Here is a 23396-nt window from a genome sequence, read left to right as displayed (position 1 = left end):
ATATAGCGTGTGTGTGTGTGAGAGAGAGAGAGAGAGAGAAATATATATATATAGTGTGTGTGTGTGAGAGAGAGAGGAATATATTCAGAGGACAAGAGTTCCACTTCAGCCTGAACTCTCCCATTGTACTTCGATATGGGAGGGGTCCCAGGTCAGTGAGAGATCTTGCGTAGCTGGGCCTCAGCATAACTGGCTGAGGTATGGATGAAGTGAAAGTCTTACTCTGTGTTCTCTGGCTTTTGATAAATCAAACTAGTCATTTAATACTATTTTAATATACCTTCTGTATTTAATTTCCTTTGAATTGCATAGGGTCCCTCAAAACCAATAAAATGTAAGTGTAGATTTTCCCCCCCACTTTTTACTACAGTTAAAAATAAAACTAAACAAAAACAAAACCCCACAAATGGAACATTAAAGTTTGTCCATTGATAAACTATAGCTGGGTCCAAAGCTTTTGGCATAGAATACTCAATACACATGTACAGACTAATCCATTGGCTGAAATTTTTCATAGTAAGACCACTACAAATGGTAATGTGAAAAGGCTGACATTGTCTCAATTCCAAAGGGCCCATTTACAATTTGAATCATAGTATGCAGTGTCTCATTAAAATCTATAGGAGTGAGTTTGTTGGTATTACATTGTAAAGTACATATAAGCCAAATTTTCAAAAGGAGTTCAGATGCAGCCTCCATTTGTGTGTGCACAACTTGCATACACAGTTTTTCGTGCAGTTTTTTCACCGTCACTTGTGCACAGCATTGATGGTATAGATGAGCAAAACGCATTTGGCCAAGAATTTCAAAACCTGATTCCTAACGTTAGTTTCCTAAGTTCATATTTAGGTACTTAAATAACTGGCCTGATTTTCAAAAGTGTTGAGTACCTTGTAGTTCTTTGCATCTGCCATCTTCCCTATGCCCAATCAGAGGATGTTTGCTTTCAAATTGTGTTGCTCTGACTCCTGGAACTGCTGGATTTCTTCTCCCTGAGTTCTGTTAGCACTCATGAAGCTAATCAGGCTCATTGCTTCTCACAGTAGTGACACACTCTAAAATGTACTGGAATACACGCGACCCTCCAGAAGCTGGGATGCTAGCAAACGCCAAATCTTGCAGGTTATTTGGGCAAAACTGTAAGTGTTGGTAGCCGTGCACAGATCCCAGCATAAGCAGCTGGATGCTACTTCTCCTGCCGCAGGAGCCTGGATGGAACCTGAAAATCAGGTGCACATGCTTTTTATATACATGCGTCAGTTTCACTAGGATCCTCTTCCTAGCTTTTCTGCAAATCCTCAGTGCTTCCTTGTACACAGTAGTGGAATCACAGGAGTCAGGTATATGTGTGGGCAGTGAACAATTGTTTCACCTTCCTACACAATAAGGCTAACGCCAGCTCTGATCAGGCCCTAAAAATAGTATAAACTATTCAAAATCAGGGTTGATAACAGAAACACTGACAGACCATAAGTGGGAGCAATAAAACTTGATAACTCAAAGAGCTGAGGGTAGAGAGAAGAGATTCCCCGTTCTTACAAGAATTAACAAGAGAGGCAAGATGGATGAGGTAATATCTCTTATTGGACCAACTTCTGTTGGTGAGAGAGCTACATAGAGCTCTTCTCTGAGTCTCTCAAAAGCTGGTCTCTCTTGCCAACAGAAGTTGTTGATCCAATAAAAGGTATTACCTCACCCACCTTGTCTCTCTAATATCCTTTGACCAACACGGCTACAATAACACTACATACAACTAATTAACAAGTTAATAGTTCTTTGGAGTTTAAGGAAAATGTATTTGGCTCCTTTTTTCACTAGTTGTAATTCCTGAAATGATCATTTTAAATTTAGAAATAGTACTCCTCAAAAATATTACTCCACTGTATGTTGTTCTAGTAAAACACAAGGGTCTTTTACAGGCCATTCCACAAAAATGTTGACTTCTTTACTCGCAAAGCATGTGGTTTTAAGATTCATTAGACCTCTTTTCCCTCTGTAAATCAGCTCATCCAGAGGTGGGGAGTACCAGGAGATGGGGGCAGCAGCAGCCACTAAAAAGGGGTGCCAAACTGGGATGGTGCTTCGTAGTCTTAGCGCCTAAACTTAACATACTGAACCCAAAACAAACACACATGGCTTTTTGAAAGATTATGTGTGTCCTTTCAAAAGTAACATGAGCGTTAATGGTTTTGGCTTTTCTGGGTGAAATCTTGATCCCACTGAAATCTTTAAGAGTATGGGTATTAACTTCAGTTGGGCCAGAAATGACTCAAAGTGTGTATTTTTATGGCATGACACTCAACAGTGCCTTTTTAATAAGGAAACATCTGCTTTTGTCATTTTTCAGATATGATAATATCTTATATTTATACATAGTGTCTTTCATCATGGGGATCCCAAAGCATTTAACAAACTCTCTTATGCAGACTACCCACAAGGATAAATTTACCTTTGAGATGCAGACTCTCTGAGGTGAAATGCAGTAGCTGTTCATCAGCACATAGCATCACTAGAGAACAGTTTAGGACAGGAAGTGAAGAAGAAGGCCATATCCAATTGAAATTGGAGCGGTAATTCAGGGAGGCAGAATAATATTACCCAAATTGACATTTTTCCAGGACATGGAAATGAACACCCTCAGCTTTACAAAAAGAGCCACGGGGTCTTTATCAACCATAGGGGCTCAGATGTTTTATTTTATGGCTTATCTGAAAGAAGGCATCTCAGCAACAAAATGCCCCCTTCGCACCAGGCTGAAGCACTGAAATTGGTTCAGTAATGATTTAGGAAATAGTCACTTAGGTGCTCTCCAAAGAACCTTTTCAATACATCCCGGTGTTTCTCTCACACTTCTCTGAGTATTTTCAGAATGGATGGGCAGAAGCAGATACAATTCACTGAGACACAGTGCGGTATTTTTTCTTGTTACTGTTCCTTTTTTTGTTCTTGCTTGATCATTTTTATAGTCTTTTTCTAAACAAATAGGATATAATTTTGTAGATTATAAATAATGGTGAAAGGTTGCATTCTCTACATTATTTAGTTCCATACTTGAGTGCAGTGAAAAGTAGTTCCATTAATTAATGAGCCACAAAAATTCCAGCTGTTGGCCACACGGTTATTCCTTGTGCTGGCACAAATGCATTTCCTTCCTCTCCACATGCCTGTGTTTCATTTCAGTCTGTAGTGTGGCATTTGCCTATACTCTGTGAACACTCTTCTGACACACCCATGGAAAAATATATGCCTTTTTTGTTATAAACTATGCATTAGAATGCACATCCTGATTTGTGCTTAAAAAGAATGGAACTCAGTGTCTTTATTTGTGGTTACTATAATTTGCAGTATAAGGCCCCAACTCCAAGTTGAAGATGGTTGTGGTAAAATGTAGACAAATTCAGAACTAACTCCTCATCCAATTTTAAGATCCTAACTCGGGCTCCAATGGTAAACTTGTTAAAAAAAATTAAACCACTTTAAGTGAATTTGGTGCTAGACTGAGAGCCCTGGAGACTGAAGCCTTCTTTTTAGCCACAGGATAAGTGCAGTGTAGGTTGTCAAAGCTATTACCCAGTGTTTTGCCAGTGTGCTTCAGTCCTCTGGAAGGACCACTTGTTACTTTCTCCTCTTCTTGTCTATTCCATCTCTGGTTTCTCTGCAAAGGCTTTTAGTGTCAAATGTGGTGGTTTTGTAAAGTGGGCAATTTCTCACTAGGAGCTATACCAAGGCCACCACGCTTTTTTGCATAATTCCCACACAGTCATTAGAAGAAAACAACTTTCAATCTTACTACTGACTTGGGTCAATTTGGAAGTAGCACCTTAAACCCCTGAGCCATTCCATCCAACTTTTTAGAGGCAAGGACTTACCCTCCCTGTATATATTTTTAAATTAAACTGTTTCATTTAGCAAAAAGCACCATGCTCACCCCTGGAAGAGGAGTATGATGCAGCGATTAAAGCACATGTCAGAGACTAAGGAGACAAGTTCTATTATTGGCAATTACAAGGATTTGTGTGATCTTAGGTCACTTAACCTTTTTGTGTGTGAGTTTCCCAATCTGTAACAATGAGTCTGGTAATGCCAGAGTAGTCAAAACTTGCTTCAGAAGGGTGTTGTGAAGTTTAAATCATTGTGTAAATGTTCGGAGATTCTTGGATGAGAGGTGCTATGACTCTTATTAATATTTTATTAATGTATTCAAATCTTGCTCTTCCATTCCAAATATCCATTGTTATGTGACTAAAAACAGATTCCATTATTTTCCTTACCCACTATGGAGGCACATACATGTCAAGACCCTTCCCCCCCCCCCCAATACATACACACATTCAACAATTTCAATTTTCTAGGTTCTTTTTCCCCTTAATGGACTACTTTGATATATCTGTCACAGTACTAACAATGTAACCATCCTACGAACAATACCATGGAAAAGAACAAAAACATTTGGGGGTATTTAAACTCTTCAGACTTTAATCTAAACTATTTATTAGATTCTAAATCAACTGCTCATCATAAGGCCAAGTAGTTGAAGAGTGTTGGAAGAATAACAGAATCCTGCCCTTTACATTTCTGCAATACAAATGCCCTGTGGAGAGACATGGGACTTCAGTTACCCAAGTTTGCCAATCCCTTATCTTTCATGAACATTAAATTTACATTTAAAGCTATTTATTCAAAGTAGCGTTAACCACTAGAATAGGGAAGATCAAACAAATCAGTTGTAAGAAATGAAGTATGAGGAAACCAGAACTCTTTGACAAAAGTATTCCTTGGAGTAAATGTGTTGAATGAAGCCAGCGGGTAAATGATAAGGGCCTTTACAATCTCGATGTAAGAAAGCAATTTATCAAGAGTACATGAACTCTCCAGTGAATCCAAGAAGAAACCAAAGTACAGGAGGAGGAACCCCTATAACATTATTTTAAAAGCTCAAAAAGTTCTGTTTAAAACAAATAGTCTGGAAGTTTAGGTGCTGTGATAGAATTCATAAAGTGGAAAAGAAATTGAGAGCAAATAATAGTATATGCTGAAATGTATGATGCCACATGTAATTCCATCACATTAAACGTCACATAAGGGGAAAAAGAATTACTAGATGCTCCTCCCAGCAAACCGAAAATAAAGCTCAAACCTCGCCTTCCCCCACCTCTTTAAGTTATTAATATATTTGATCATAAAATTCATTCAAAAGAGGTAAGTTGGATTGAATTGGCTATGTTTGCCAGTGTAATAACTAGCAGTTCAATTAGCAGTAAATTGATTATTCCAGTTTATGATTATGCACGGCAGCAATTTTTAAAACATTGCAGTGGATTCTATTTTCAGAGATTAAGGCTCAAATTTTTAGAAATGTTCATTCATTCAGGTGCATCCATTTTTGGTCACCCTAATGTGAGATACTGAGGGCCCAATTCTTCAGAGATTGTGTGTACCCAGAACTCCAATTGAAGTTAATGGGAGCTGTGAGCGCTCAATACCTTTGAAAACCAGCAGGGCACCAAAAACTTAAGCATGAAAGATTAATGAAAACTCTTGAACATTTGAGCCTATTGCTTACTGTCTCTAGTCTGTGGTAAAGAAGATACACTTGGTGTTTATGGAAGATTCACTTTGACAGAATATTAGATATGCTTTAATAATCTTACTTTTATTTTTATTTTCCTCTCTCCCCATCTCTGTGTCTACTCTTACCCCAACCTGTATCTATCAGCTTTGGACAAGCTTAGCACTCAGCATCTGTACCACCCTACCCAAGTGGAGATTGTGCAGTCCAACGTAGTGTTTGACATCAGCAGCCTGATGCTCTATGGTACCCAGGCTGTGCCTGTGAGACTGAAGATATTGCTGGACCGACTCTTCAGTGTATTGAAGCAGGAAGAGGTGCTGCACATCCTGCATGGCTTAGGCTGGACGCTTCGGGACTACGTTCGGGGCTACATCCTTCAGGTAAGAAGAGGTTTAAAGCAAGTAGTAAAAATTGTTTGGCTGACCATTATTTTGTATGTTGAAGTTACTAACAGTTGTGCACCCAACATGCTTTTTACTAAAAGTCTGTCCTTTTAACTGTGGATCTTTAGGTAAATAACTGTGAGAGGTATTTGACATGTTGTACCTTGACGGTGGTACAGTATGTAAAACTTGCTACTTTTGCCTAAGGTACAGGTTCCTATCCACAGTATTCTCTTTTACTTCCCTACACTTAGTGTAGGAAATACCTTGAATACTGCAAATACTGAGGTTACTTAGCTGCAAGCCTTATTTAGTCATCTAAAGCAACTGGCATGTTTTCAAGAGCTACCGCTCAACTTCTATAATCTGAAGTCCAGTGCAGCTGCTCCTTCAACTTTTCCTTCCTTCCTTCACTCATTTATTTTTGAGGGAGGAGAACTATCCTATAATACATTAAAAACCCATATTCCTAATATAAGTTCATGGTTAAAAGCTAACCTTTGAGCTTTTACATGTGGTTTGTAAACCCATTCCCTTTGTAAAATTGTAACAGCTTGATTTAGTCACAGAAAATGGCATTTCCATGTTTAATCTTCACCCAGTCACCTGCAATCTTCACCCAGTCATCCGTTAGCTTCCAAGATATTTATTATGCTATCTGTTCAAAAGGGCATTTCAGATCTCGTGTCCTATACCACATGGTTCTGAGTGCCCTAAATTGCTACGGGCTTCCATGGGAGTTGTGGGTGCTCAGCACCTTCCAGATTCAAGCCCATGATTTGGACATGCCCGAATGAGCCAAGCTTAATTTTGAAGATTACTATTATTGCATTTTTGTATTTATTTTATTAATTTATGTAGGCACAAATAACATAGTTGGCCTGTTACAGAACACAGAGGAGTCTTTGTTCCTGCCCAAAGGAACTTTCAATGCTTATTTCTTTTATTGCCTGTTTCATGCAACATCCTTTCTGTAAAGGAAGCACATTATCCTGCACATAATTACATCATGTTTTCAAAGAAATTATCTTAAAACTCCTTCTAAAAGATTGTCATAGTAAACAGTTCTGCATTGTAGATCGTCCTAGAGAGAGAGAGAAAAAAAGAGGCTAACTGTTGTATTGAGGCCCTGCTACTCTTATTAAGGTATATACAAATTCTAAAGTTTTTTAGATTTTTTCAGCATTCTTTATGGATTTTTTTAAAGCTAAATGTTCCAGGTGTCCACATGTAAAATATAATCTGCTATGATTTTAACCCAGTTTCAGAAATTAGAATTGATCTTTTCAGAAAACACGAATGCAGTGTGTCTTGGTACATGCTGTAGTTGCTAATATGTGGCTTGTATTATTGACAGAATATGGATATTTTTTAGTGATGCCGTGTATGCTTTGCATTACATTTTAAATTCCTGGATTCTGAATGTTGATGTTTAAAAAGGGTGAAAAAATCCTAGTATCCAGATGATTCCAGATGACAAGCTTACTGCCTATTTAGAGACAAACTGTTTGTTTTCAACCATATGATAAAAATCAAGATAAATATAGGGTCAGAAACAACATTGCAAGCCTCGAACCTGATTCAGTAACTCTTGCAGACAAGAAGAATCTCACTGAAATCAGTGGCTCTGCTCACTTAAGTGTTGCAGAGTCAGGCAATTATCTGTTGGAATGATCTGAAGATATGCAAGAATGGAATGTAATATAATTATATAGAGGATTATAAACAGTCACACTGTGCATCTGAATGGTGTAAAGCCCTATAATACACCATTAGGCTAGAGGTCAGTTTATCTGGCTAAAACTCAATCGTATTGTAGCCCTCAAGGCATCAATTTTACCATTACTGCACTCAACAACAGTATATTGAATATTATGTCAGTTAAAGAGAATAATTATTGAGGCGAGTTAAGGGCGGCTGTTAAAGTCTTACCACATATTGACTTGGTTTGCAATAGGCTGTGGATTGTGTTACTGGGCAGATGAAGACATACTACAAGAGACTTAGTCAAGTCTGTCTGTTAGTTTAGCTCTCTAATTTTGTTTGTATTAAAGCTAGGAAACACTGTATATCGGGGGAAAAGAGAGTTCATTAAACATTTTCAGTGAAACCTGAAGGAATGTGATCAAAATATTTGGGACCTAACATTAGCATTTATGATTTGGTTTTTAAATAAATACATTGCAAATAACTTTTTCTTTAGTGGAGGAGGGTGGTGTAAGGTAGATTCTGTATGGGAACATATGGTACCCTAGCCACCAGCACTTAGAGTTCACAATAGTGACTATTATAGCATGTAGGTTTTTCTATGAGGGTCATCACTGTAGAACTTGAGCACTTCCCAGATATTACTCTGTTTTTCCATACAAAAAGCTAGGTACAGAAGTATTATTAGCCTCATGTTACTGATGGGGAGACAGAGGCACAAAATTAATTGTCCGAATTCACACACGGAGTCTGTGACAGAATGGGGAGCTGAACCCAGATCTCCTGAGCGCCAGTCCAGTGCTGTGGTTACAAGGCCTTTCTTCCTTTTGCATGCAAATTCATTTCTGTTATAACCCAGTGTATTCACTTGCTCAGAACTTTCCCATGTGCATCTATGCAGTCAATGTGCTTGTATCTACTTAGCAAAAACTTGTCATGTTTTCAGGAAGTTAGTTGATTTCAGCCACTCCCCCGCCACACAGGGGAAACTAGGACCCAGGTGTTCTGCCCCTCCCCCTGTCTTGTGGCCTTGGGGGAAATTTGCAGATAGTAACCAGCCAGAGACTCCCATGTGTAGGAGCAGCTAGGGAAGCTTTCAGGCACAGCCATTCAGATATTCTGTGAATTTACAGCAGTTTTGACCGAACTGTCTCTGCCCTGTGATGATTGGCTGTTTGCTTCAACCCTCTCCTTCACAGTCTCTTCACCTCAGTTTTACTCCAGACCTGCCCCTCTTAACCGCTTCTTCCCTGCCTTGTCCTCTCTCACCTCTCTTTCCATCAGTATCCCCTCTCCCTTAACTTTTCTTTTCAAGTAGCTGATCCCCTCCTAACTAAATCCAGCAAAAGAAGAAAAAAAATCACAGGACTAACATGACATTGTTTGTAACCATCATCCTGTTCATAGTCTAGGTCTGTAATGAAAGGGAGTATCTGGGCATGATGTAGGTGGAGAGCAGCAGTGGCCATTGCATATCTCCACTCACCTAGTCCTGAATACAAATTCCATAGAGCTGGTTTCCATCCAATGTGGAAATTCTGATATCTCATCATTTGTTTTCGTCCTGAATCAGGATAAAAAGTCAAAATACCGAAAACTTTCAGCGAGTTGTGAAAAACTTTGATTCAGAAATGTCTAAATGCTTTGTTTAGATGTTTCCAATCAACACCAAACATTTCAATATCCCTGAACTGAAATATTTCAGTTCAGTTCAACAAATCAAAACAAAATATTTGGTTGTATTGATTTGACATTAGTCCACGTTCCTCGAGCTGCCACGGAGTTTGATGGAAGTTGTAGTTCAAGTGCTCATGCCTCCATTTCCCTATAAGGATTGGGTTACTCACCTGAACGACAAGATGCTGGTAAAATGACTCCCATAATGCACCACAGTGTTTCAAAGAGAGGGACGACCATAGTGCATTGTGCGAGATGTAGCCACAGCTAGGGAGCCCGACTCAAAGAGGAGAATGGAAGCATGGCGCACCTGAATTAGAAAAACCTATGAGGCACCGTGACAGCTCAGGCAAACACAGACGAATGTCAAACCAACCTGAAACTAAATGGGTCCGTTTGGTTCAAGAAACCAAAATGTTTCGGTTGTGTCGACCTGAGCTGATATGAACTATAAGGTTTTGATTGTCCCAATGGAAAATTTTTAAAAAATTAGTACAATCAAAGCTTTCCCACAGATTGCCATTGATAAAATTTTCAGGGAAAATTCCCAACCACCCACATTCGGAACAATTTAAAGAGGAACAGGAGAGGCACACCTAAAGCAGCCAGTGGCAAGCAAGTTGGACAGCAGGGCTGTGCTGGTATGTATGTTTGTCTTCCACACAGGTGTGATTCCCCCTGGTTTTTGGCTGCTCAAGCATTTTGTCTTTAAGAGTGAATTTTAAAAGTAACTTGGACGGGTAACATTTTTTGTGCTTATGGAATGGCTTGTTGCATCATTCAGCTAAACCCTTAATGGACCATTATAATGATACAACACTGAGCACACTAATGTGATAGTCTTTCACCAGTTTTAGAATCTAGGCAAGGTTGATAATGGGGGAGAGTCATTAACACCTGTAAGCTGTTCAATGGCCAGTGCGCCGTGAATGGTGGTCTTTATCTAGTTCTTGGTGCACAGGTGTGCACATCATAATTGACAATGATTGACAATTTGGTAAGCAATCTCAGCAGAAGTAAGATGGGAGACTAAACTAGTCTTTCATTCCTAGAGTGTGATCCCAGAGAACCTACAGGGGAGGGAAACTCTCTGGCCTCTATCCATTCTGTGGACAAATAAAGGGCTTTAGTTTTTAGGGCTGTTAACCTGTTGTCTACCAAAAAAAATGAATTTGTTTTATTTATTCTAGTATGGAACTGTAGGTCTTCTCACTGAGAGAGTGCAATGTGAATCCATCTTTGTGTCAGTGAGATCTTCTGTCAACCAATACAAATATGCTGGTTCAGATTCTGGCACCCTTACTCACATTGAGAGTACTTTTCTCTGTCTCAACTTCCATTGATTTCAATTGGGCTACTTGTACCATAAAGAATTGCTTAATGTGAATAAGGGTTGTAGATTCTGATCCTTTACAAATAATGATTTTATGTTGTTGTTAATCACAATTCAGTACTTTTCAAAGCATTTCATGAGCAATTAATATTCACAGCATCACATTACAGATGGGGAAGTTAAGGCACAGACATCATGTTAGTGGCCAGGATTAGAATCTAGGTATTCTCAGTGCTTTCCTGCTCACAAACCATCTGCAAAAATCTATCATAGGCATCTAGTTAAAAATTCCACTGCTGCTGCATGAACCAGAAAAGACTTCAGCTCAGTCTCCCATTGCTGTGATGGCTCTGCAGGGCTGATCAGACTACAAAGAGATAAACACTTGTTTTAGTCACTGAAGTCAACTAAATACACAGAGGGAGTCAAATAAGATTGTTGTTTTTCCACAGACATTTTTCTGATAACTGCACACTAGCTCAGTCAAGTTGCACATGCTCTATATTCAATGGTGTAGTGTTTTTTTAAACTCAATTTTGAAATATATATATATATATTTCAAAATCTCTGGAGTGTACCCACATCCATATCAGATGTCTGCTCATACATGGAAAAGCTGTATTATCTTTGCGTGACAATACTCGACTAGTTTTGTAAATTATAACCACTCAGCCACACAACCACTAAGGAAGATAGTGGAACAGGTTGTTCTATCTTACTGGCCTGGTAATATCAGAGTCAGAAGGGAAATTGATTGTTCTTTTGACCCATTTTTGCATTGAGAGTAGGTAGAGGTGTTTGAGGAAAAACCAAAGAACTGTAATGTATTTTTCTCCTTTTCTTTCAAGTATGCTGCATAATCATTATTAACCTGATGTGACTATGGACATTATTTAACTATCCTTAAAATTAAATATTGCTCACAATTGGATTTGCCTATGGCAGATTACAATAAAGCATTGGTAGTGAAGCATTGCCCTCCTTGAGCAGAGTGCGTGTCTCTGTCTCGGCTTTCCTGTCTGTTCCCCTCTGTCAGAACAACACAGTGCCTAGCTAAGGATATTTGTACACTACAGTTCCTAGGGTGGCACAGCTATGATGCTGCAGTTGTTTAGACCAGGCCTAAGATGCTCATGTTTTTGCTATCAAGCATTAAGTGCAAGACATTCCTGGGTTCATGTAAGCAGTGTGCTGAAGAATCTGCACTCAACATATAAGCATCACTAGCAAAAAAAGAGCACTCTGGAGATATCAGCTGGGCTAAGAATATGTGAGGTAATGGTAACATACCTTCTTAAACTCAACACTATCTATTAATAACAATCATAAGTCCTGTGAAATTGCAGTCAGCTTCCTTTCCCAAGACAAGCATTTCATCACAAGAAAATTCCATCTAATTGGATAATACCTACAACACATTGTTTATGATGATGAAAATAATTAAACCAGAAAGCATACAGGGAGTGGAAGATGGGAGGGATCAGCAAGGAAAGCTACCTTATTGAGGTCAGAACATGTAGGGATAAAGTGAGACAGGCTAAAAGTCAAGTAGAGTTGGACCTTGCAAAGGGAATTAAAACCAACAGTAAAAGGTTCTATAGCCATATAAATAAGAAGAAAACAAAGAAAGAAGAAGTGGACCACTAAACAATGAGGATGGAGTGGAGGTCAAGGATAATCTAGGCATGGCCCAATATTTAAACAAATGCTTTGCCTCTGTCTTTAATAAAGCTAAAGAGGATCTCCGGGATAAAGGTAGCATGACAAATGGGAATGAGGATATGGAGGTAGATATTACCATATCTGAGGTAGAAGCGATACTCAAACAACTTAATGGGACTAAACTGGGGGGCCCAGATAATCTTCATCCAAGAATATTAAAGGAATTGGCACATGAAATTGCAAGCCCGTTAGCAAGAATTTTTAATGAATCTGTAAACTCAGGGGTTGTACCGTATGATTGGAGAATTGCTAACATAATTCCTATGTTTAAGAAAGGGGAAAAAAGTGATCCGGGTAACTATAGGCCCGTTAGTTTGACATCTGTAGTATGCAAGGTCTTGGAAAAAATTTTGAAGGAGAAGGTAGTTAAGGACTTTGAGGTCAATGGTAAATGGGACAAAATACAACATGGTTTTACAACAGGTAGATCGTGCCAAACCAACCTGATCTCCTTCTTTGAGAAAGTAACAGATTTTTTAGACAAAGGAAATGCAGTGGATCTAATTTATCTAGATTTCAGTAAGGCGTTTGATACCGTGCCACATGGGGAATTATTAGTTAAATTGGAAAAGATGGGGATCAATATGAAAATTGAAAGGTGGATAAGGAATTGGTTAACAGGGAGACTACAATGGGTCCTACTGAAAGGTGAACTGTCAGGCTGGAGGGAGGTTACCAGTGGAGTTCCTCAAGGATCGGTTTGGGGACCAATCTTATTTAATCTTTTTATTACGGACCTCGGCACAAAAAGTGGGAGTGTGCTAATAAAGTCTGCGGATGATACAAAGCTGGGAGGTATTGCCAATTTAGAGAAGGACGGGGATATCATACAGGAGGATCTAGATGACCATGTAAACTGGAGTAATAGTAATAGGATGAAATTTAATAGTGAGAAGTGTAAGGTCATGCGTTTAGGGATTAATTACAAGAATTCTAGTTATAAGCTGGGGACGCATCAATTAGAAGTAACGGAGGAGGAGAAGGACCTTGCAGTATTGGTTGATCGTAGGATGACTATGAGCTGCTAATGTGATATGGCTGTGAAAAAAGCTAATGCGGTCTTGGGATGCATCAGGCGAGGTATTTCCAGTAGGGATAAGGAGGCTTTAGTACTGTTATACAAGGCACTGGTGAGACCTCACCTGGAATACTGTGTGCAGATCTGGTCTCCCATGTTTAAGAAGGATGAATTCAAACTGGAACAGGTACAGAGAAGGGCTACTAGGATGATCCAAGGAATGGAAAACTTGCCTTATGAAAGGAGACTCAAGGAGCTTGGCTTGTTTAGCCTAACTAAAAGAAGGTTGAGGGGAGATATGATTGCTCTCTATAAATATATCAGAAGGATAAATACCGGAGAGGGAGAGGAATTATTTAAGCTCAGTACCAATGTGGACACAAGACCAAATGGATATAAACTGGCCACCAGGAAGTTTAGACTTGAAATTAGATGAAGGTTTCTAACCATCAGAGGAGTGACGTTTTGGAATAGCCTTCCAGGGAAGCAGTGGGGGCAAAAGATCTATCTGGCTTTAAGATTAAACTTGATAAGTTTATGGAGGAGATGGTATGATGGGATAACATGGTTTTGGTAATTAAATATTCATGGTAAATAGGCCCAATGGCCTGTGATGGGATATTAGATGGGGTGGGATCTGAGTTACCCAGGAAAGAATTTTCTGTAGTATCTGGCTAGTTAATCTTGCCCATATGCTCACGGTTTAGCTGATCGCCATATTTGGGGTCGGGAAGGAATTTTCCTCCAGGGCAGATTGGAAGAGGCCCTGGAGGTTTTTTGCCTTCCTCTGTAGCATGGGGCACGGGTCACTTGCTGGAGGATTCTCTGCTCCTTGAAGTCTTTAAACCATGATTTGAGGACTTCAATAGCTCAGACATAGGTGAGAGGTTTTTTGCAGGAGTGGGTGGGTGAAATTCTGTGGCCTGCGTTGTGCAGGAGGTCAGACTAGATGATCATATGGTCCCTTCTGACCTTAGTATCTATGAATCTATGATTTTTGCAATCTAATGGTGACATTGGTATCAAGCCAAAAATACTTGTATCCATTTCAGTCAGAGAAAATTCTTCTGCTTCTCTTTCAGATAGATTGTAAGAAGAAGCAACAAAATGATAGCTGACAATTACCTCCTATGAATACAATAAAAATGTATTTTATGTATGTTGGGGGTCTCTGCATTTAACAAAGGTTTCTTTCTCCCATCTAAGTCTGGCTGTCTCTTTTTCTAAGTGTATTTAACATCAAACTATCTTTATTAATGAATACTTCGCACTTGTTTAGCAAATTCCATCAGAGGATCTCAGAGCAGCTTACTTGCATTCATGAATTTAGCCTTGCCACATCCCTGTGAGGTAGGTGAGTATTATCTCCTTGTTACAGATTGAAAACTGAGGCAGCAAGAAGTTTAATAGGCAGCAGGTTAGAAGAAACAAAAGGAAGTATTTCTTTACACAATGCACAGTCAATCTGTGGAACTCCTTATCAGAGGATGTTGTGAAGGCCAGGACTATAACAGAGTTCAAAAAAGAACTAGATAAATTCCTGGAGGTTAGGTCCATCAATGGCTATTAGCCAAGATGGGCAGGGATGGTGTCTAGTCTCTGTTTGCCAGAAGCTGGGAATAGGCAACAGGGGATGGTTCACTTGATAATTACCTGGTCTGTTTATTCCCTCTGAAGCACTTAGCATTGGCCACTGTCGGAAGACAGGATACTGGGCTAGATGGACCTTTGGCCTGACCCAATATGGCCGTTCTTATGTTGTGTTCTTTTGTTCTTAAGTTAGGAGGCTTACCCAAGAAAGTCTGGGGCAGAATGTGGAATTAGAACCAGACTTCCAACTCCTAGCCCAGTCATTTCATCACCTTTCTATGTTCAGCTAATAATTGCCACTGATATTTAAATTATTTGAAGGTGGAGGGGAGTTACCTTTCATTTATGGCTTTATTAATTCTGCCTTTTTTCAGGTTTGTGCAGTATATTCTGCTCTGTATTTCCCTCTCTTATTTGTTGTTTCATTATAGTCACTTGTGCTCCTTTGCTCAAGTATTCTCTCTGTTTAACTTCTCTCTGCCAAGACCCCCAAACCCTGGCAGTTTTCAAAGCATCTGTGTGAATGAAACTTAAATTGACTACGGTACATGCTGCTTATTTCTTGCTTTCAGTCCCTCTTTTTTTCCCCTATTGCTTTTCTCTTTCCATTCCCACTTACTCCCTCTGTTGTCCTTTTCTCCGCATTCCCTTTCTCCTCCTCCATCCCTCCTTCAGCCTCATTCCTGTTCAACTTCCCTTCCTTCCCCACTCCCTCCTCTTTATCACACTATGCTAGGCCCGCCGACAGAAATTCTGGGCCGAAGTGATGAATCCATCACTTCCGGGACCATCCATGGCAGCCCACAGGGCCCCCACAAGGCATGGGTCAGGAGCGGTCCCGCGCACCTTGGGACCCTGCAGCCCACCCGGGCAATTTAAAAGGGCAGTAGCGGCCGGGGGCTCTCAGGCCCTTTTAAATTTCCCAGGCCCCTGGACAATTGCCCCATTCCCCCGATCAATGGGCCTGCATTATGCTATTCACCTCCTGAGTTTTCCATGCCACCCACAGCACCCTGCCTCTTAAAATCCATGTTTATGATCAGCTGGAAGAGTTTCTTCTTTTCAACAAGTCAGCTTAAAGTGACTTCCCTTGTCTTCATGAAATAAAGGGCCACTACTGTGCTCCTTGCTCTTTTGTATTCATTTCAGCTGTTCTAAACCAGCAGTTATTACCACATACACTCTCAGCTGAGAAGGGGCAGGACAGCACAGAGATTCTGAGCCATCACACAGCTCTTGAGCCACAGGGAAGCAGTGTTGTGCAGGAGGACAGCAGTATTTCTATGACTCCAGTGTGCAATGCTTTCAAAATTTGTGTGTGTATCTGCACTTACCTCCCTAACATCTCCCTGCCTCTTTTGGTACCCTTGACTCTAGCACCACTCCCAACTGTCCTGATTATGTGACTTTTTAACTGCTTTATCACACCTGTTCACACTTATATGCTACCTGAACAGGAAAAGAATGGGAGAGAGGCAAAGAGTTCATAGGCACTTCTGAATGTGTCATCCAGACAAGTTGCATGACAGCAGAGGCATGGAAAACACGCAAAGACAATTTGGGTTTTCAGAATGTGTGAAGCGGGAAAATACTATGTGCTGGTGCTCTGTGACTCGTCTCTTGCAATGAAGCAGACAGCTGTCTAATCCCAACTGGTCAACAGTGGTGTATGTGATGCTTATATATAGTGGTTGCTAGCATAGTCAACCTTTATGAGTTGCCACCCAGTGGTATCTGAGAACAAGAAATAACTAGACCTTCTCAGATACCTCAGGGTGGCAAAGGCAACCGTTGCATGCCTGGCAAAGGCAAAAAGAGACTTTATACACATATGTTTCTTTTACCGGAGAAGCAGTCCTGGTTGTTTACAATATTGGGGTAAGCGGGAGCAGTGGTACGGAGCACACAGTCATCCCACTGACTGACACATGGTTTCACACAGCTGGGCACAGAGCGTGGAAATGCCTGTTACTGAAGGTCTGTCAGGCATACACCAGAACCATGTGTGCATCTTTTTAAACTGAGCCGAAAAGCTCTTTAGCTGCCAAGAACTAAATTAATGGTTCTGTTTCTTCTGCAACAATTGATGAAATCACAAACACCTAAAACAGAGCGAAGAGAGGGGAGGTGCATTTTACCTCAGTCTCTGTGCATCTTGAGGTGTGAGTGATGCCATCAAGTGAACTTGAGTCTTGGCAGGTAAACAAAGGAGGAAACAATTTTCATCTTTCAGAAATTCCATTAACTCTTTGTGATCATAAACCTTCTTAAAGGATTATGTTTTAAATAAATAAAATGGGATAATCTGTGGGCATGTCCAGTGTTACCCTCATCTCCTGCGCCAGAGACTCACTCTTCTCACTGAACATGCTCATTTGAATCAGTCATTGGATCAGATCCTCCGTGAAGTTCACTTGGCTACATTGAGGAGCTCTGACTCTTTCTGTATTTGGGGTCAGAAGGCAGGGGTTAATGCCAATACCCTAGTTCCATGTGAGCAGCGCAAGGATCTTTTTTTTTAAACACCTTATATTAGTGAGAATAGCTGTGCAGTCTCTGCACCCAGAACTATAGGGATCAGCATCTCCTCCCCCCCCACACACACACACACTCAGTAGTACTAAGATTAGTGCCTCTGCTCACTAAAGACCAGCATATCCTGTCTCCTGATGACTTCTGGCTGAATTCAAATTGTGGTCTTGGAGGTGAAAGGGTCAGTGCATTACCCAGTCAGCCACATATCAACTGAGATTAGCTCAATTAGAGAGTACTTAGTATTTGGATCCTTCCAAACCATGACAGTTGAACAGTTAGACTTTTCCCAATTTAGACATTTACTGCCCTTATCTTGAAATTTGGGGGTAGTTTTGATTGTCTGTGTGTCAGAGCTGGCTTCAGGCAGTCATGAAACCAAGGACCACAGAGACTTAGGAGTCAGGAAAGCCCCCAGAGGCTCAAATTTGTCATCTATCTAGCATCAGTTGATTTAATGCTTTTCTTGAAGTCTAAGGGATCTCAGGGGGACTTTTTCCCCTTGCAGCCCTGATCTTTCAATGATGTACTAGTGCTTGTCCAATAACAAAGAATAACAGTGAAGTATGAATGACTCTCATTAGAAGGGGTAAATGTCATTAACACTTATTGTTGCCTTGTAGGCAGTAGGAGTACAATGCCAAGCATAGAGAGAGAAACACAACCAAAAAACCCCCTACCTTAACACTGTACATTCTGAATCTGTAAGGTTAAACCCTTATATTTTAATTAGGGAATTTAGTTTTATTTCTATTTAAGAAATCTCTCCTGTATGTTGGTTGACATTTCTGTAGAAATGGGAAGCAGTATGTCCTTGTGTCTTGAACACTTGACTTGGATTCAGGAAACCTGAATTCTTCTGTTGGCTCTGTTTTTTTAACTTGTTGTGTGACTCTTCTGTGCGTCAGTTTCCCTCATGTACAAAATGATCCTAATTAATATTTGGGTGTTGTAAGACTAAATTAGTTAATGTTTGTAAAGTGCTTTTGAGATCCTCAGATGAAAGGGGGTATGTAATTACTAAGGGTTGGTCTACACTAGAAAATTAAATCTATCCAGTTATGTCGCTCAAGGGTATGAAAAATCCACAACCCCTGTGCAACATAGTTAAGCCAACCTAAGTCCCAGAATAGACAGCTCTAGGTCAATGGAAGAATTTTTCCGTCAACCTAGCTGCCACCTCTTGAGAAGATGGATTTACTACAGCAGTGGGAGTATCCCTTCCGTCACTGTGGGACATGTCTACATTACAGCACTGCAATTATGCCACTGTAGTGTTTTAAGTGTAGACCAGGGCCAGCTCCAGGCACCAGCTTTCCAAGTAGGTGCTTGGGGCGGCATTCAGAATAGGGCGGCAGTCCGTATCCCGCGGCGGCTCTTGGGCTCTTCCGGGCACGGTGGCAATTCGGTGGCTACTGCTTGGAGCGGCAAAATTGGTAGAGCCACCCCTGGTGTAGATATAGCCTATGTAGTAGTATTACTAAGTAAAATTCTGAATGTCACCTCTATCTGGAATAAGACTTGTCAGTAATTAATTTTTAACATAATCTTTTTAGTAAACTTGGGAGGAAAAAAATTGTCTCATCTTTTAATTTTGGGACATTGTGGATGATTTTTGCCTTGTTATAGTAGACAAAAATTAATATGTATTTGTGTCTGTGTATATACAGCCTTGTGTTGAAATCCAGACCCCATGAAGTTAATGACAGAATTCCCATTAACTTCAGTGGGGCCAGGATTTCACCCTTGGAATCTTACAATTCCTCCTACAAGAAGGGTGTGGAAGTCAGTGTTATTCATTGACATTCATCCTGCAGAGCCAAGAAATCCCTTACAGGACAATTGGAATTTTAAGGCTGCAGGACTGTATTATGTCTTCATAACATATGATGGTGTGGTCTGCTAAACAGGAATTTGATATGGCAGTATTGAGTATCGCCAACCCAAACATTCAAAAATCATAAATCAGGCTCCCAAAATTGAGAGATTGTTTAATCATGAGATTAAAAAAATAGATTTTTGGTTCTATTTGTCTGTTTGTGTTTGAGCATTTAGGGTTCACGTTTTTAAGTTTTCTCCACAACCATTAGGCTTTCTTTCTTTCTTTCTTTCTTTCTTTCTTTCTTTCTTTCTTTCTTTCTTTCTTTCTTTCTTTCTTTCTTTCTTTCTTTCTTTCTTTCTTTCTTTCTTCAAAAGAATTTCAAGAGCAGTGGTTTAAGAGAACACCTATTATCACTAGACCCATGATAAAATCACAAGAGTTTACGACACTGCAGAAGTTGTCCTGAATCACTAATAAATTATGCAGGTCATCCCAAACAAGTTTTTATATCCCACACACATTCCTATGTACGTCACATCTTTTATAGAAAAACTTTTTAAAGCTTTAGAGAGTGTTAAATAATTTTACTGGTACTATTTTTCAATTCTTGCAATTGTAAAGTCGGCTTCCTCCTTGTCAAGAGTCTACCCAGAAGGAGAGAGAAATTATCACTAATAACATTTCAGAAAACTCTAAAAATAGCTTTTCTGGGTACATCATCACATTAAGGGCCAGTATCTTGGGACATTCCAGAACTAGAAGAAGCAAGTGCTGTATGTCCCAGTGGAAAACTTGAACACTCTTCCTCTTTCATTGGTATAAAGCTCCCATTTTGTAGTCGCAAGGGTAGTGAGATAATGGATGTTAGACCTGTCAGTGGTCCAGACCTGGCTATCAGTCATCCTATGCCTCAGACCAAGATTTTTGCTTTTGTTTTTGAGATGTGGGAGCAGAGGTGGAGGGGGGACAAGCAGGAAGGAAAAATGTCTATGGCAGATTTGTGTTGAAAATAAATAAGTATTTTGACTGTTTGGGACTTCTCAGAGGTATGGAATGTATGAAGCTGGAAGATGGATTAGCACAGGTGAGGTATTTAGAACAGAAGACATGGTGGTCAATGAGGTGGTCAATGGCACATGATGAATTTTATTTAGATATCACCAACACATTGTGACGGGTTCCCCCTGGGTTCCACCTGGAACTGGGGTACCACTGAGTCCCCCGACCCACCAGCCTGGTCTCCCATTCACTCTGCAATGCTGTGACAAGCTGCAGACACACTCCTGGTCTCTCACTGTCACCAGCACACAGGTAGGGGGACACGCAGCTCTAGTAACATGCAGACAGGCTTTCTGACCAGCCCCTGCATGGGAAGGCTATACAGCTAGATCACTTACCAGCCTCTCAGGCACACACCCCCTCTGGAGGGTTAACCCAAAATTATACCATCTTGCATTGTACAGAGAACTATACAGCTTAAGCTCATAAAATTCACCCTCTCCCTCAAAGCAACAGCTTTCTTCCCCAATTTGTAATTTCCACACACTGATTTTAGACAAAACAAAAACAAGTTTATTAGCTACAAAAGATAGATTTTAAGTGATTATAAGGATAGCAAACAGATCAAAGCAGGTGACCTAGGTGAAATAAACAAAAGCTCAATCTAAGCTTAATATACTAAAGAGATTAGATATGAGTAGCAAATTCTCACCCTGATTGTTGATTTAGGTCATTTGCAGAGATCCTTGAGGGGCCAGCTGCGTTTGCTTGGAGCTTAAAAACCCCAAGTGTTTCTTTCGCAGGCTAGGAATCCCTCTAGCCTGGGTCCAGCCCTCGCCTTCCCCCCTCCCCCCAGTTCAGTCCTTATTCCTCAGGCGTTTTTGAGAGTCTTCTTTGGGCGAAGCAGTGTTTCCCCTGCGACGGAAGATCTCTACACCCCTTACATGATTGATGTCATTTGGTCCTGTGTGTAATGCTAGCATGGGAGCATGTACGCATGAGAAGTGCCAGCTTGACAATTCTGGAGACCAGTGTTGTTCTATCCATGTACAGAACAGGTATGTATTGACAGTGTCAATTCAGGTTTCCTTATGTCACCTCCCAACCATCTCTCTAGAGAAACCATTTCTAGGAGAGTGTATCTATCTATTTATATATTTAATATATATTACAGAAGTCTTGTGTCAGACGCTAGTTAAATTTTATACGTTTCGGATTGATCTGCTGACTGTGGCCTCTTAATTGATTTTTATTTGTTGATTTTATTACTACACTCATCTTAATGTGTAAACGGTGAGATTAGGTTGTTTTGGGGTTGTCTGTGAGTTTGAAGGGTGTTTAGATAGCTAGGAGAAAGTGGGCATACCTGTGAAAGGGTTAGTTCTAACTGAAGAGGGCCACAAGAAACAATGTAGGGCTCACATGACTGCTCTCCCCAGATACACAACTGTGTAATGTAAATCATCTGGGTTCCATGGCTTAATTGAGACACTGGGTTTAAAAAGTTTTAACTTATAGTTTGCTTGTTCCGTTGAAACGTGGTAGTCTGCCGTATCAAAAATATCAATGGAAATGTAGTACGTTAACAGGCAACTACTCACTTTACCAGTTTAAAGACTTGTTGGCTGGAGTAGGGTCAAAAAGTCAACACAGTAGAAAACTTCAGTCTTCTGGGTTCTAAAGTGTTTCTGATCATTTAAATGTCAAGCTAGTTTGAGGTTCTTTAGATGTCTGGGCTATTTGAAATGAATAGACATCTCTCACACTTGCAGATTTATATTTTCCCCAGCAAATAACTTTGTTAGCATAGTGGTAATTGTTCAAGTGTATTTTCCTCACAATAGTGCAAATGCTAAAAAAAAGAAAGTCATAAATGAAGACATCTTTCACAGCCAGCACAATAGTCGGATCCAAGAATTAGCCCACCATTGGTGGCCACACAACCACAGTAATATCTCACTAATATGCTCACTTTCACTTCAACAATGCTATTATCCACAGTGTATACAAGAAAGAAATGAAAATCACACTGCCATGCAAAACCTTAGTTCCTGTTGTATTGTACAAAAGTCCACATTTCTTACTGACTCAGCTCCATTTCTCATTGTCAGAACCTAAGCCCCAATTCAGCAAGGGACGTAAGCCTATGCACATGAGTAGTCCTATTAACTTCAACAAGTTGCTACTCATACCTTTAAGGTTAGGCACATGCCTCAGCACTCTTCCGTATTGGGGCCATCATGAAGGTCTGTTACCTCAGTCACTTCCCTTTGCAGATGGGATCACTAAACACAGCCACTTTCCTGGAAAGGCTGCCATTTATTTAAACTGTAAAGCTTTGAATGGGAACAAATTACAGGTCACTACAATATAGTGTGTGAGGAGTTTTTTGATTGAAAATGACAAGGTTCCTAGCAACTTTCCTTTGTTTTTAACTCTTTCTTCTCCTGTAGATTCCCCTATGCCACTTACCTGATGTTCATTTGCTCTAGAGAAGCTGAGCAAAAAAACTTGGTGTGTGTGGGATGGGGGGGGGGGCAAATTCTGCATTCTGAGCCTCTTGAATGGGCAAATCTTGCACTACATCTCCTGTCAGTGGTGGAGAGCCCATTGTGCATGAGGGCCAGAGAGCCCAAATTAGGATGTCCATAGCCCCTGCGTGCCAAGTTGCTTAAGTGCTCACCATGAACAGGGAGTAAGTGGAAGGAAAAACAAGGGCAAAGTCACTTCACAAGTCCCCTGCCTGTTCCTCTCCCCATACCCTTGGGGCAGTTGTATAGGAGCCTTTGCACCCCTGAGGAGACAGTAGTGGCCATGGAGTAAACTTTGCAAGATGGTTCCCTTTCTTCCTGGACCTTACAGGCCTCCCTAATCTAGAGCATAGATCTATTGCTCAGGCTATTCAGGGAGCTAAGAATTTGCCTAAAGTGCTGAGCTGATTTAAAAGTATGAACAAGCTACTAACATGAGTTTCTGTTCTCTTCAAAATGTGACTGGATATAATTTACTTAATACGCTCTGTGGAAAAAAAGGAAAGGGGT

At 40.3% G+C, this 23396-nt stretch overlaps 1 protein-coding gene across 1 annotated transcript in view; it reads left to right on the top strand.

Moving 5' to 3' along the window:
- Positions 1–23396, top strand: part of BNC2 (basonuclin zinc finger protein 2) — a 393119-nt gene that overhangs the window by 277984 nt on the left and 91739 nt on the right. The window contains exon 4 of the mRNA XM_073346265.2: positions 5717–5952. Within this exon, the coding sequence (XP_073202366.1) occupies positions 5717–5952 (236 nt within the window). The remainder of the gene's footprint in view (positions 1–5716; positions 5953–23396) is intronic.

The sequence above is a fragment of the Lepidochelys kempii genome, chromosome 5, assembly GCF_965140285.1.
Source record: "Lepidochelys kempii isolate rLepKem1 chromosome 5, rLepKem1.hap1, whole genome shotgun sequence".
Classification (NCBI taxonomy): Eukaryota; Metazoa; Chordata; order Testudines; family Cheloniidae; genus Lepidochelys; species Lepidochelys kempii.
The sequence above is the reverse complement of the archived record's forward strand: the minus strand, read 5'-3'. Positions and strand labels throughout refer to the sequence as shown.